The 15042-nt window shown below is 41.9% G+C and overlaps 1 protein-coding gene across 3 annotated transcripts in view; it reads right to left on the bottom strand.

The window, feature by feature from the left end:
• Positions 1-1406: 1406 nt before the first annotated feature.
• LOC119658874 (aspartyl/asparaginyl beta-hydroxylase) overlaps positions 1407-15042 on the bottom strand; it is a 45474-nt gene continuing 31838 nt past the window's right edge. For all 3 annotated transcript variants that reach the window (XM_038066645.1, XM_038066644.1, XM_038066646.1), the window contains 5 exons: positions 14700-14785; positions 9905-10142; positions 9744-9849; positions 2119-2838; positions 1407-1952 (listed from right to left, as the gene is read on the bottom strand). In XM_038066645.1, the coding sequence (XP_037922573.1) occupies positions 1802-1952; positions 2119-2838; positions 9744-9849; positions 9905-10142; positions 14700-14785 (1301 nt within the window). In that variant the 3' untranslated portion in view covers positions 1407-1801. The remainder of the gene's footprint in view (positions 1953-2118; positions 2839-9743; positions 9850-9904; positions 10143-14699; positions 14786-15042) is intronic.

The following is a 15042-nucleotide window of genomic DNA, read 5'->3' on the forward strand; positions in this document are numbered from 1 at the left end:
GTAGAAAAAGAAGGCGAAGCAGACCCTGCCTAAGATGGAGCGATGACGTAGGTCAGGACGCCAGACAGCTTTTAGGGATATCGAATTGGTGAACCTGGGTGCAAAACCGGAATGTGTGGAGTTCCTTATTAAAGCAGGCCTAAGCTGGATACCAGTTGTTGCGCCGTTGATGATGATGATAATTGACAGCACAAAAAAGAAAAGGACAACAAAGTGCGATGTCTAGATCATAATGACCAGATAAATGAATCCGTCTACTACAGCAGTCAAAATCAATGGCGACCATTTCGACAAGTTCCTGGCGCCACGGTTTTCTTCGAAAGATACGCTTTCCCGAAATTGACACCCTGAAAAGTGCGTCACCACTACGCTATATACTCCGTCTACACGCTACCTATAACAAGTAAGTGTAGTAATATAAGTGATTACTAACGCCCAATGTGGGAATAACATAGCGTTGACAATCTTTGATTTCGGGAATTGTTCAATCGCTTCTCTGGACAATTTAGCTATTCGGAATAAACACACAGCTGAACATTTTATTTTCGTCTAGAAAAAGGATCTAAAGAAAAAATTCCTTTCCTTCACTTATTTAAGATTTTAATCAAATCCTCCAGAAAAATTACGCCGGAAAGCCTAAAATCGGCCCACTGCGACCACAAAAACTTTGCAATCCTCCTAACCCCTCATAAAACTCACACAAAAGGCACATCTCCATTCAGTAGCCAGACGTTGACGAGACAAAAAAGATACATTGCAGCCGTAACTTGTTGTCAGCTGAGGCAGAAGAGACATCGGATTTCATTTCCAATTTAACTTTGCGGTTGTTAACTGTCCAAGGATTTCTCCCATGTTTTATTACTATTTCAGATTCTGGTTTGATGCTTGTTTTTGGTACCTCCCTTTGTCCTATATTAAACCCGAACGGTCATTTTTGTAATCTTTTACTTTAATGTCCATAACACGTAATGTGGGCTAATCTTTTAAAGAATGATCTCCAGTAACAAAAAGAACATTACCAGAACGGCAACTTGACACCAATTGGACATCCGCCCTTCTCCTGAAGTGGATCATGGATCCACCAAAACAACGAAATCAACTACTAAGGCAAGATATTGTAGCTATCGAGTTCGCCAATCGCCAATCCCAAACCGCCCAACACCCTGAAAAAATGATATAAAATAGCGAACCACCGTCGACGACGGTAGCCCAAAATAGCGAGACTTCTATTTAGGCTGAAGCCGATGTTTCGAACTCATGTCTGCCGATTTTCCCATTTTAGGAATGGATTTTAAGGAAGCTTCTCTATTTAGAAGAGCCCGAAATTGCAAACAAGGCTCATACGAATACAAATTAGTCCTAAAAACTGCTTTAAAAATACAAAACATTGAGAGAAACACATTTTGTCTTCTTAAAAAATCGGATCCGTCTTATTTATTTTAAAAGTCATTCATACAAAAATATAAACTTTGAGATACAAAAGATTTTTTTTCCTTAAATTTGTTTGTTGTTTCAACAACGAATCAACTTTTTTATATATATTTTTCTGTATTACGTTTCAAACAACTTTAATCACAAACGAAAACATATAGTATTACCTCGTATACTACATTCCAAACTTTGTATTCACACAGATTTTCTAAATCATTTTTTTCATAAACATATTCGAGTATATTTATTTGTTCGACATTAGTTTTCCCACTCACAGTTAGGGAACTATTCTAAAATATTAAAAGTAATATTGCTTTGGCGCGAAAATAGGAAGAGTATGTGAGATTGCCAGCGTCCATTATTTGGCAATTCATATACGACTTAGATTCTCTCGTTGATCTTCAGTCAACTCTGGATGCCAGACATCTACAATAAGTACTAGTCGTGGACTAATTCCATTGTGCCATACCTCGTGTTCGAAACTATCATCGAAAATAAGCCATTCGCCTGCTTTCCATGTTCTGTAAATAAAAAGGATAAAGGACGAAACTGCTCCGTAAAATGTTCACCCTTTTTATATTCTTTCTTCCCAATGGACAAACATTACGCTAAATAATTCCATAAATATTAATTAATGATAACGGAAGCAGTTAAATTTTATAAAATTATAAATTTCCAATCACTCACCTTTCCTCAGTTCCAACTCTAATTTTGGCTCCTGGTGGTACCACCAAACCTAAATGTGCTCTCAATCGACAATTCGTAGGACCACAATGGGGCCAAACATGAGTTCCAGGTTGCATAATACTGAATTTCACTTGACCACGTTTGCATGTTCTTGCAGCCGGGAACGTTTCAATTATATTACACGTGAGTGGAGTCTTAGCACAATTCTTCTCAATTCTGTATCCTCGAGCAAACAACTCCAATTGCTTCCAGTTTCCTTTATCCCTCAAACTTTCAGCTTCATCTTCATAATACCCTGGAATTTTCATCGCTGTTAGTCCCTCTTTTTGTATCAGCTCCCAATTACGTTGTAGAATAGATAGTTCTTTTTCATATGTTGTTTCCTCGGGTGTCCAAAACGGTTGAGCTTTCAATCCATTGACATTGTAGAGCGAACGTTGAAGTGCGGAGGGGAATAGTTTCAAGTCTGCCCCTTTCTTATATACTTCCATTGCTTCCTCTTTCTCTCCCAAACGATAAAGGGCATCTCCAAGTGTAAAGTAAAAACGTCCATCTTGCGTTCCATTTGCTTCGGAGGCAATTCCTTCTCGTAAAAGCGCAACAGCGCTTTTGAGATCATTGTCATGAACCTTTAGAATAAAACCATAGTGAACTTGAGCGAATCCATTGTCACGCCATCGCATAAGTGTGTGGTGGAGGATGTATTTTGCTTCAGCATATCTGGAAAATTCGCAATAATAATACATAATGAACTTGGTATAATTAAAGGTCGTTCGTAAACTTTAGACAAAAAATACACAAAAAGCCGTGTAAAATATACTAAAAATTAAGCTCGACATGCCATAAGATCGGATCACAAATGGAAAAGGACCTACGAATTTAAAACCAGGGAGGTGCACTCCTTCTTCAGAATTGGGCATCTCAGAGTTCCCATTAAGATCGATGTTTTACCAATTCGGGAAACTATTAGACATCAATCTTACGGAAACACAGTGTTTTCAAAAGCGGAAAAATTCGGGAGGATGAGAATGTGGTGTCGCTTTTGTAGTACACGAAATCACGGCTTCAATACCAGACAATGAAAGGATATGAACTATAAATTCATTAGTCCGTCAACGATACGCGATCAAGTTTGGTATTGAAGTTGATAAGACTCAAGAGGCCAGCTTACAGAGACTCCGATCTAGTTTATTCGTATGTTTCCAAGACAATGACGAATTCTGCTCTAGAACGGCCATCGATCATCTACAAACGATTCTGATTATGTTTTTCGAGTTCAAAGGGATCGTAAACAAAACGTAACATAGAAACTCGTATGGCAAAGTCAGACAGTGAACACTGTCTACTTCTGGACATATTGTAGGGACGCGAAAGACAGTCGCCCGGATGAGAAAGGACATCGGAGCTACCTGAAACGATGGAACATTTGATAGTGGTCCACCAACTAAAGTCCTGCGGTGGATTTTTAATCACCAGAGTAGAAATGAAGCTGAAAAAATGCAGTTTTGGATCGATTGGTGACATTTAACCCCCGAGAAGAATCTTCTGCAAAACTTTTCTATTGGCGCGTTTCAGGATGCGTATTATGGGTGACAGCGTCGACGAGAAAAATGTAGAAAAAGAGAAGAATATTAAAAATATGATATCTTCAATAAATGTTCTCGAAAACTACATTACTTTCTGGAGACATCATGTAAGCTCTAAAGGAACGAAGAACAACCCAATGAAAACCGAATTCTATAGCTGCTCTAATGCCCTGCCATCAACCTGCCCAATTTGCCCACTACCGCCGTGGTTTCAACAATTCGATTATGTAAAGAATACGGCATAAAAGGGATTCCGTGAAAAACACAGTCCTTCATGGATATTTCGGAGGGCGAATATGAACACCTGTGGTATTTCCAAGCGCTTAGTGGCGTGCAACCGTTCCGCTCATAAAGTGGCGTTAAGCCGAGGACCAATGGACTTTCACAAATTTTCAGCATCGATCCAAGGTTGCACAGTTGATGGCATCGGCATATGAGAATCCAAATTTGAAAATAATAGGAAACCCGACTTATTAATAAAAAAATATATTTTTTTATTTCGGAAAGATAAAACGAAACGACCATTCAGGTGCCTCAAAGTCGCACATGATATTTCGACAAGGACTGTGGCAAGGACGTCTCAAAAACATGAGGGAAATGATGGGTATTTTTCAAAAAATATTTTTGAAAAGTCAGAACATGTACGAATTAAATAAAAAATCATTACATTACCTTCTTGTTTTGCAATTAATTCCCAAAAATAGGCCTGAAATTTACGCTTGACTGTAGAAGACCGCCTTAAATTCTAAGGTCAGAAAAAATGAATCCTCTGTGGAATTACTGAGGGTCATAGTCTCCGCGATAGACCTACCGGTAGTAGATTAGAAATTCACTTGCAGTAGAATGATTATAGTGATGATATGCTTCTCTCATCGAGAAGTCTACAACAGCAGGCTCAACAAAACCGACCAGATAAGCATCGAAGCGATAGGTTTTTTTTATCAATCTGCACGTACGCTCATATCGCGAAAACAAACTGTAACAGCGATCACTACCTCATCAGAGGGAAATATCGACGTCGGACAACTAACAAGTTTTAGAATAAAGATATAAATTGAAAAGAAGTTGAAGTATTGGACAACAAATCCTCCTAATACAATCTCAAGGAACCAACAGTATTCAGAAATGGGATCATTTACAATAGGAAATCCGGATGGTCGCTGAGGAAACAGTTGGGCAGCATGTGATTGATGAGGAAGGCCCTGCAAGGAATACCGGAAGGGGCGGCAAGGACAAAACGTGGAAAATACATCAAATTAAAACATACGCAAGCACCTAACTAAATGAAAGCGTCTGCAAACTGAATGACAATTGTAAGGAGGACAATATATTAGAAAATCAATAATATAAGCTGATTAATAACACAATCCAATCCAAAACCGTTTAAAAAACCTCATAAGCCCAATACCTCGAGGAACCATACAACACCACGGCACGATCTCCTCATAGGCCTCTCTCAAACTGATCAGACCCAAGCATGCATTCAAAATACTAAGAAAAATATTAATGCCCCGAAGGTAGATGGAATGCTTTCGGAATATCTAAAAACAAAATTTTTTTTGCCCTAAATGCGAAACATTGTGAACCTAATCGAAGTGACATGGGGGACTTTGAAGAGTCATCCACCCCTTCTTGCAGCACTGCGCTTTTGTACTCTCGAAAGCCAAATGCCAGCAGACGCGAATCCGATGGCAGGCTGTTTCTAACGGCTACTGCATGGCACGATCTTGTCCTATGAGGCAGACATGCTTTCGACTGCAATATTCCAGTCTAGGTTAAGAACCATCAGAATTGTACAGTGCTAGGCACGAACGGAAACTTTCGATATAATGGAGGATGCTTCCTAAAGGTAATATTGTGATCGCGGTGGGTGATTTGAATGCCATGGTGGGCTCTGGCAGCACTTTGCGGGAACATGTGATGATGGAATGGCGCACGGTCTTTGCACATTGTTCGAGTGCAAAGTCTGCCGTAAGGTCAGTTAGTTTCCCATTGACCCACACCGTACGAACAGTCAGATTGACCACAATGCGATCTGCAGTAAATTTAGGAATATCTTCTGGATGTACGTAACAAGAGAGACGATGACATCGGCCTCGAAAGGGATGACCATTTAATGGTCACTTGATTTCGGTTGCGTGTTGCATTCGCCGTTTCTCGCAGGATTAGAGAGCTGCAACCCTTCAAATAAAACATCAATCGCTTATATGACCAAGCTGCCGCTCGATACTAGGAGAACTATCTTGCCGATCGGACGGAAGATAGCTTGCCTGCGAATATTGATGAGAATTGGGCCACCATCGAAACTACTATTTTCTCTGGTGCTATGCAGCTAGTGGTTGACTACGGAGTCGTGGAAACAGACCGATGAACGGAAAGTATTGAAGCCTCCGTGGATCGCTCCGAGAGCTCCAATACCGTGCGAAGTCCCGGGGAGTTCAGCGAAGTGTGCACCCTGATAAAAGGGTGTTTCTTATTGCGCTAGTCAGGGAAGCAGCAGCTGGCGCACATGATTTCAGAAATGTACACCGCATCACAGAAAAACTTGCATATGGTCGCAAACCTTTCAATAATCCTGGGAGCGATGAAAGGAACACTTTACTATGGTTCTCAAACAAATCATATCTGGTGAAGTTCCGCCTCTTGTGTATGTATGTATCTAAAATGGTTATTCACCTCAACAAGTGGATACGAACTGCTCCTCTAAACAAAAATCTTATCAGCCAACAATGCACTCAAACGGTTTTTCATCACTGCTGCTGAAGTTTCTGCCGATACTGATACTTCCACATATATGGAAATCCTGAGAATCCGAAGCTTTTCCCAGAGAATAGAAAAAAGAGATGATCGTTAGGATTCTGAAAAAGGGCACCAGTCTCAAGTGCGGCAATTGGAGGGATATATGCGTGCTCCTTGCCGTCGGAAAGATATTAACTAACATAATTCTGGAAAGCATCAAGGAACATCTCGAAGGTTTGATAGATGAAAAGCAAGCGGGTTACGTTCAGGATTCTCCTGTATTGACCACATCAACAACCTGCAGATCATTTCTAACGGTGGCGAAGTCCTACAAGTCCGACCAAGAAAACACATTGAGTGTTATTCTCTCTCTCGCCCTAGCAAGGTGTCAGTCGGCCAAAGGCAAAGGTTTTTGACTTATGAACGGCGTCAGGACGTAAGTAAATTAGTGCGAACCAAACAAATAGGTGCATACACATACAAACCACAGGGTTTGGAGCACGCAATGGGGCCAAGCGTATAGATAGCCGATTTTGCAACCACTCACGACCTTGTACTAGTCAATGCATGGTTTATCAAATGATTCTTTCAAAATGCAAATCAATGAGGACATCCTCATAAGACGCTGGCATTTCGTCGCCGTCACTGCCTGCAAAGCCTTTCCCCTATCGTACCTTAAAATTGGCCGTTGATTGTTGTCTTGCGAAAAAAGCCAATAATAAAACAAAGCGAGGAATGCACTGACCCGCCACCAATTGAATTGTGGCGATTTCGTATGAAAAGAGAAAAACTGATCTAATTTACGTGATTCTCGACAATTACAAATGTCGAAAAATCGTGGAATCAAACTAAAAACACGATCCACAAAGGGGACAAGTGGCAAAAGTAACATTGTTACCCGGGCAGCGTTATAAAGATCGTTATGATAAACTGGATACTCACGACGCCGACGGCGAAAGATCTGTAACGACTTGTGAGAAGCCGACTGCAGCACATACCGAACTATCGGACACTTCTATAGTGTTCAATGCGCCACGATGGAAAGACGACGGGAATACTTCGAGCAAATTTCAACGGTAGAATTTGCTCATCCACCAGCTCTGAAGGTACTCCCGATATTTGGATTAATTTCTACTGCCACATGCTCTAGGGTAGCGAAGTGGCCGAGGAGAGCTTCCACGTCGTGGCACAGAGAGAGTGGAGTTGCGCTTACAACTTCGGTACCATACTCCTTATTTCGGTAAAAATTTAAGTAGGCATTGCCTCCCCACCATTATGAATACTAAGCCATGCACTCAGTATAGACTGGTACCGTTCTTGATTGTGACTACCCATTGGTATAAACGCTGACCCCGTACTCAGCATAAACCAACACTGCTGTGCTAGTCACAATGGAGCTCTAATTGTGGTGTTCAACTCAATTTATGTCCGAAGAGGACGGTGGTATTATGCCCACACGGCACACGGCACTTCATGCCAGTACCACAGAAATTGTGAAAGTAATCAAACTAATGAAATCAGGGAAAGCAACAAAACATGACATCGCAGTAACTCTAGCTTAGTGAACTTTTCGATCGTGTTATCGAGTAAGGTTTGTCAAGAACTGCAGAACTACTGACGTAATTCACGCTATCTGGTTACTATTGGAAAAACACCGTAAGAAGCATAATTTTCTCTACATTGCATTTCTGGGTTGGCAAGCGTCTAAGTGTGTGCCGTACTAACTCATTTGGTATACAATACCAATGTCAAAGCAACGTATGTGCTGAGTTAAAGTGCTTGTCATGTCGCTGCAAATCAATGAAACGCTGCAACGCCACTGACTTTTGTATTTTTTGGCGTCTCATTCACGCAAGCAAAGGTGAGGTAGATTCTGATGAATTGAATCTGCCCTACATGACATCGTAAGACATCTTTGTCTTTTATTTTTGATTATTTTGGTGCTTAGCCCGAAAAGAGAAAGTGGTCGGTGGACGAAATTGTAAGCCACCTTCGTATTTTTTTCTTTGTTCTTTTTATCGATACTGTCACACGGGTCACCCATAGTTCAGCGCCTCATATACGGCCTATATAAACTCATTACCTAAAACAGATGTCCCTAGTTACTTGACTAAGCTACTCGAAAGTTACCTCGAGGAAAAGACACAGGCCGCAGATTATTTGTGACCGGAGTGGTTTGCTCTCTCTTATTATACACATATTATACAGCAGCGATCTGGGAGGAAGCAGTAGCGTATGAGAGCAATCGGAGTAGAGTAGACATAACTTACCGCTTCGTGGCGTTAAAAGTGTGCAACGTCTTTATGACAAAGGAACGGGTTTTATTACGGGTATGGTCCCGATGGAGATCCCGACAAATAAGACATACAGTCTGTACGAGAAAGGGAGAATAAATCTACCTGAAAAAGATACAAAATACCGAAGGCGGCAAAGTGGGAGTCACTGGAAAAATGTTGCAATGATGACCCGCACACACCGATTCCCCATATTGAGGAGTGAGTGGAGCAACATTACAAAAACAATACTACCTAACCCAATTCTTATCAGGGTATGGTGATTACATGAAGTATTTATACCCGTTGGATGATTCTCTCTTTTATCCTGAATGCGGTGACACATCTGAAGATGCAAGGCATGTTGTGTTCTATTGGCCATGCCCACCATTTTGCTCAGTGAGAATGAACCTGGAAGACTCTGAATATTAGCATAATGCCGCAGAACATCGTCGGGGAAATGCCTAATTCGGACGCAAACTGTGAACTCCATAATCAAAAGTATACAGGCGGAACTTGGGAAAGCGAAGTGCGCGAAAAGTGGGAGGCTTGCTCGCTTAAACCGCAATCCTCCCTGCGAAATTGTGCTTTGCAGAGGTTCCGCGTGGAAGGAAGGGCCATGAAGAAAATACTATGGCGACTCCTTTTCGTCTCCTCTTCCAAACAAGATTAGGACCGTGTTTGAAAGAGTTCAAAGACCCTTTGTCCTCTAAGTGTACTACTTCGTTTCCCAAAAACTGTACATCCAAAATACCACAAAAGAAATGGATATCGCAGCTTTGAAATTGAAAAATGGAGAGCAGAGGCGAAATTTTTGCGCATACCATGCCTTAAAGTGCTGCGCTTAATTAGAAGAAGAAGAATTAGAAATTGGCGATTCTCATTCCCATTATGGTTATCCTGAGAATCATAACCTATTGATAGTTGCTGCAGCACTTTCAAACCAGCCGATTATTGATTAATTTTAGCAATTGCAGTAAGAAACGTGGAAAGTTAAGCTTCGTTACTTATAAACTTAAACACTCACCGATTTTGCATTAGGTACGTAACAGCCAGCTGATTTCGCACTTCCGGATCATTAGGGAATCTCCGTATAAGATTCCGATGTATAGGTACAGCTTGTGCCAGCATTCCTGCCAAATACAAACTTGAAATTGAGAAATCAATTTTCTATCATCAGATAATTACCTCCGAATCGCAAAAGTTGCACACACCGTTCGCCTGCCTCCCTATAGATTTTGTCATCAGCTTTATCCTCCAACTTAAGCACAACACGATAAGCTTCAATGGCATCTTGCAACATCTGATTATTCTTGTATTTTGTTGACAATCTGTCGAGAACTTTTGCTTTGCCGTAGAGTGCTCCGGGATGTCCAGGGAATTTAAGGATCAAGGAATCGAATATTTGCAGGGCAGGTTTGAGATTCTTATGGTACGTTAGAGTCAAAAAAATTCAACAAGCAAACGTGTTTATTTCCAAACGTTGGGATGGAGGAATAGGGAGGGAAGTATGATTGGGATTTTTAGATACGATGTATTGAAGGTGGTTGAGAATCGGGATTAAGGATAAGCACAGCATCAGTGTTAAAAGCACAAACAACAATCGCAAAACGAAGGAAAATATAAAAACAAATAAAATTAGTGAAAATGTTTAAAAAATTCAAGTAAACACACAAAACTATCTTCCATTCAGTTCCCGAATTTCTGATTCTCTTTATTTTAAAGGGAATTAATGTGGGTACGTGAAATTCGGTAACTGAATCGAGTTTCTAATCACAAATAATTCACTCTAGTAACATTCATCGTCTTTTTATTTATTCAAAAATTCTTCTAATTTGTTTCTAGTTCTTCAATATTCTTTGATGTAAGCAATTTTACATTGTCCATTTAAAACAAATGATGTTTTGTAATTTCGAACCAATCCCAAAAAATGCAGCTTTACAAAGAAACGTCATTACAAAATCGTAACTTAATATTTAAAAATATAAGTACAAATGAGTTAACAAAGGACAACCAAACAAACGTGGGGAAAACCGATCTGGATAATTGGTAATTTATAAAATAATTGTATTCTGTTAAGGACTATGATTTGTTCTACGATGATCATGGAAAATCGAAATCCTGAATTTCAAAATAATCGTGTGGAAAAGGAATTACTCCAAATTTCTTTAAGATTTCATTGTAATTACAGTAGCCGCTCGAATATTAGAAAAAAAATGTTGGCTAATTCTAATTTCTTATATTTTCTAATTTACAATCGTCATTAAAAATATGAAAAATAAAGATCCGCGACAGTTAACAAGAATATGCTCCTTCTCAGGGGTCGTCAGCGATCTTTAACGAGTGGCTCACGATACGGGGAGTCCCTGAGGTGCCCAAGTAGTTCTGCCCTGCTAGCTGGCAGTAAACCTGCGTTCTCGGTAGTAGCCTTGAGAAAGTCTCTCGGTGAAAAGTGAGCCGCAAATGACCGACATTCCTCACACACTCTGGGGGTCTCCGGAGCCGTCGACAACTCTCTGTCGTGGTTGATGGAATGATGTGAGCCTAGCTTAGCCAAGATGGTAGTTGTGGAATGTATCAGGAGTCGGCCCCTTCGGGACCTTAGTCGGATAGTGTGCACTGAACCGATGTTAATATGCCGCATTTCCTCGAGCAAATGCTGATTCATTCATGAGTTCCGAGATCAGCTAAGCGTAGGTCAGTCCTCAGCGAACTAGGATAGAAGCTTTTTTCCCGAGAGTACCGCCGTTCCTGACTATTGCGGTCCGCTCCCATGCACACGATGCGCTGGTAAGGAGGAAGAACTGACTGCGTTTGGCGGCAGCACGAAAATGCGTCGCTTACCGGAACGACCAGCGAGGGGTGAAACATTCAATGTGACACCGGGACACCCAAATAAAGGGAAATCCTTACAAAGTGGTGCGACTGATGGTGCGGGGATGGCAACTCCAACACCCTGTAGTGCCCCTACTCGTAGAATTCAGCAAGAAAACGACTAGCAAGAGTGCGTTCTGCGAAGGAATCAAGGCTCTTCTTTCTAGTCTAGAGCCTATATGCTCTCAAGAAATCCGAAATCTTGATTCCCGCACAGAAAAGCTTAGGAGGCCATAAAGCGTGAACGTCCAGAGGTGACCAATGCTCGGATTGATATCACCTCTGTCAATGCTCGAAGCCAAAAACTCGCTGTGGTGGTTGACAGTGGGAAAATCAAAATTGCCGAATGCGAATGCGGACAGCCCTAACCAAGTGCTATGGACGCAGTCAGCAGCTTGCAAAGGACCCGCCAAGATGACAGCATGGCGTAGATGCCACAGGTGTAAAGAAGACTTGGCAACGATGCAACGGGTAAGCGGATGCTGCTCATGATTTCAGCCTTGTGCTGGACAAAACCGAAGTCACCTTGACCAGAAAGAGAATTCCGATCCTGCTTGCCATATCAATGAGTGAATTGACTCTAATGCTCAACTCGAAGATGAGCAAATTAAAGCAGCAGCGAACAAGACTTCAGCTGAAGCCTCGCCTTGAGTCGGCTAATGGCGAATTTTGGCCATATATCTACCAAGAAACGTCATTTTATGAGAGCAACGCGCGGCGCTATGGGGCGGAGGTATGTACTGATGCCCTTGACAAGGAGTTGCATCGAAAGCGCCTTGCTCAAATGCAAAGCTCCCCATTTGGGAATGGCGTCTGTTTACCGCACTGTTTCAGGACCGCCATCGCAACCATAATGGTGATCGCGAGAGTGATCCCCGTTGCCCTCCTTGCCAAGGAACGTAAAGGTATCAACAGCCGCAAGAGCAAAGATCTAAAAGAGGTGGTTGCCTGTGAAGAACATCAACGCACATTTACCGAGTGGCTACTTTCTTGGAAAAATGAGCCACGAGGCAGATGAGCTGCGCGGCCCATCGATAATTTAGCCTCGTGGGTAAACCGAACGCATGGTGAGATTGATTACTTCCTTACTGAAATTTTAAGCAGGCATGAAGGTTTTCAGTCTTACCTGCACAAGATTGGAAAGGCACGACCTCCTGATTGCGTGTTCTGCAATGAAGTGGCGGACGACGCCGAAAACATCTTTCTCTCTTGTGCTGAAAAGCGCTGTCTAAAGCCGAGCGGATGGATAGCTTCGTCTGGATTTGGTGAATAGGGATATTCAATGACTATGTAATACTGAATAGACATGGCTCATCCAGATTTCAGAAGAAAACAAATGCTATTAATGACAGCGAGAACGCGGCTCGTAATTTTAAACACCGGATTCCTGCCGACGGTATAGCGTCGACTGTGAAGAAGGCATTCCCGATAGGACCTACGCGCAGGAATCAGTGGTGCCTTCAGTGAACGAATTCCGGACTTTTCGCCGAACGACCGCATCGCTTTCGAAGTGGTCGACGCTATGTTTCGACGTACACTAGCCCGGCAATCTCCCTGCGCGTGAAATACCGCGAAGGTGAATATCGAGAGATTCGTTGAAGCTTTTGGAGCAGACAGAGCCGCGCTGGAAGACATTTCGGGAGATGGTAGCGCTACAACCGACACTGTCGTAAATTCAGTTATGTACCTGGCAACGACAGTCCACCAGCTTCTACGCCCTAAAGGATACCTTCTATTGCTGACTAGCAGTAAGACTGTGTTTCCCCGTTTGGCTCAACGTTTAAAACACCGGGAGGTGGCATGCATCACAATGACAAGGTACAGATCAGCAAGAAGAAAACTCCGTAGCGTGATAAACAAAAGCAAAGCTCAGTGCCGGGCACGAGCTAATCAACAGGATGGATGGAGAATCGTGAAAACTCGGTTATAAACTGATCACGAGAAAGATTGAGGCTCTGTCGGATCCCTGTTCACTTATTGCCGAACAGATGGACCCGTTCTGGTTGATGACGACAGCGTGGAAGGCGCCGAGTATTGCACACTTCTCGCCATGAAAGACCTAGAAGAGACAGTGAGGGGCCAGGTTCCGCTATTACTCCAAAGGTACACAAGCCAGTGTTCCACCATCCGCCGGACCTAATTCTCGGCATATTTTGGGGTCCGGAGAAGAATGAAGATCACGCCGGAGATAGCACATGGACCATCCTAGGGTGAGCCCTCTCGAACACATCTTACGAGAGCCGTTTGGTTTCAGCCCTGTTCTGGAAAACCCGAAGTAGCCATCTTGGCTAAAAAGTTCCGTCTCAATTGACGAAAGCTAAAATCAACGGCTATGTACCTTGAATTAATATTCCACTGGAAGAATAGCTTTTCCGAGTAAATTAAAGCGGACAAAGCCCCCGCCTTAAATCGACCGATAACAAAAATGGGGGGCCCTACCTTCTAGCAGAAGACGTCTTTTTCATAAATGCAACACAATCCGTTTTCTTTTGTTTTTTCGTACGGGTTTGGGCTAATGCTCTTGGCAAGAAGATGTATTGCTATTGCCTTGTGCAAGTACAGAGACGAAGAGCTTTGGATATGGTATATGCCACCACAGTTGTGATGGTGGCCGCGGCTAAGCCTCCCTTTACGACAATAGTTAGCAGAAAGATGCTTAGGAGGGCTGCCAAATGGACCCGTTTTATGCGTTCTGTTTAGATTCTTGTTGCGAAGAGGATACAGCTCGACCGGCGGGCGACCGGTTGGCAGGTGGTTCTGTGAGCTAACTATTCCTTTCCTCCCTGCTCTCGCTTTGATGAAGAGAATTCCCTGACTTGCAGGCTTCCTAAGGTGAGGCTAGCCCAAAGTACGTATCCAATTGGTAGTCCAACGGCTTACCGTGACGGAAGTCCAACACTTAGTGTGTAAACACATTCACCTAATCTACCTGCAAAAACGAGAATATTTGGAAAATGGAAAATAAATCACAAGGTATTAACCTTGTAAACAAAAAACGAAATTCTAAGCTCGGAAATTAATTTAATTAATTAATTTTAGAGCTTTTCTAATTTCTGCTAGTTCCAATTTTCGAGCAGCTACTGTACTTAGAATCTAAAATGGTACTTACATCATTGAAAAGTTCTTCATTCGCTCGTCGGATCTCTTCATCAAGGAAGCTATCGTCATCCATAAATGATTGCGGGCCACGGACTTCTGCAAGGTTGTAAGACAAATTGGAGTAGTAATCCTCGTGAAAACTTATTTTCAATGAAGTTTTTATATGGTTTGTGTAACACGTTAGATGTCCGAATATTTTGATTTAAAAGAATTAATGTTGAATATCTTCCTCAACGAAAAATATGATAATATATCACGTGTTTAAGCGTTTTTTATATATATATATGGGCAACTGATTACTTTTTATTGCTGATTCAACTTTTTCCTCTAGGAGTTTTCTACCTTATCTCTAT

Source organism: Hermetia illucens, chromosome 6 (genome assembly GCF_905115235.1).
Source record: "Hermetia illucens chromosome 6, iHerIll2.2.curated.20191125, whole genome shotgun sequence".
Lineage (NCBI taxonomy): Eukaryota > Metazoa > Arthropoda > Insecta > Diptera > Stratiomyidae > Hermetia > Hermetia illucens.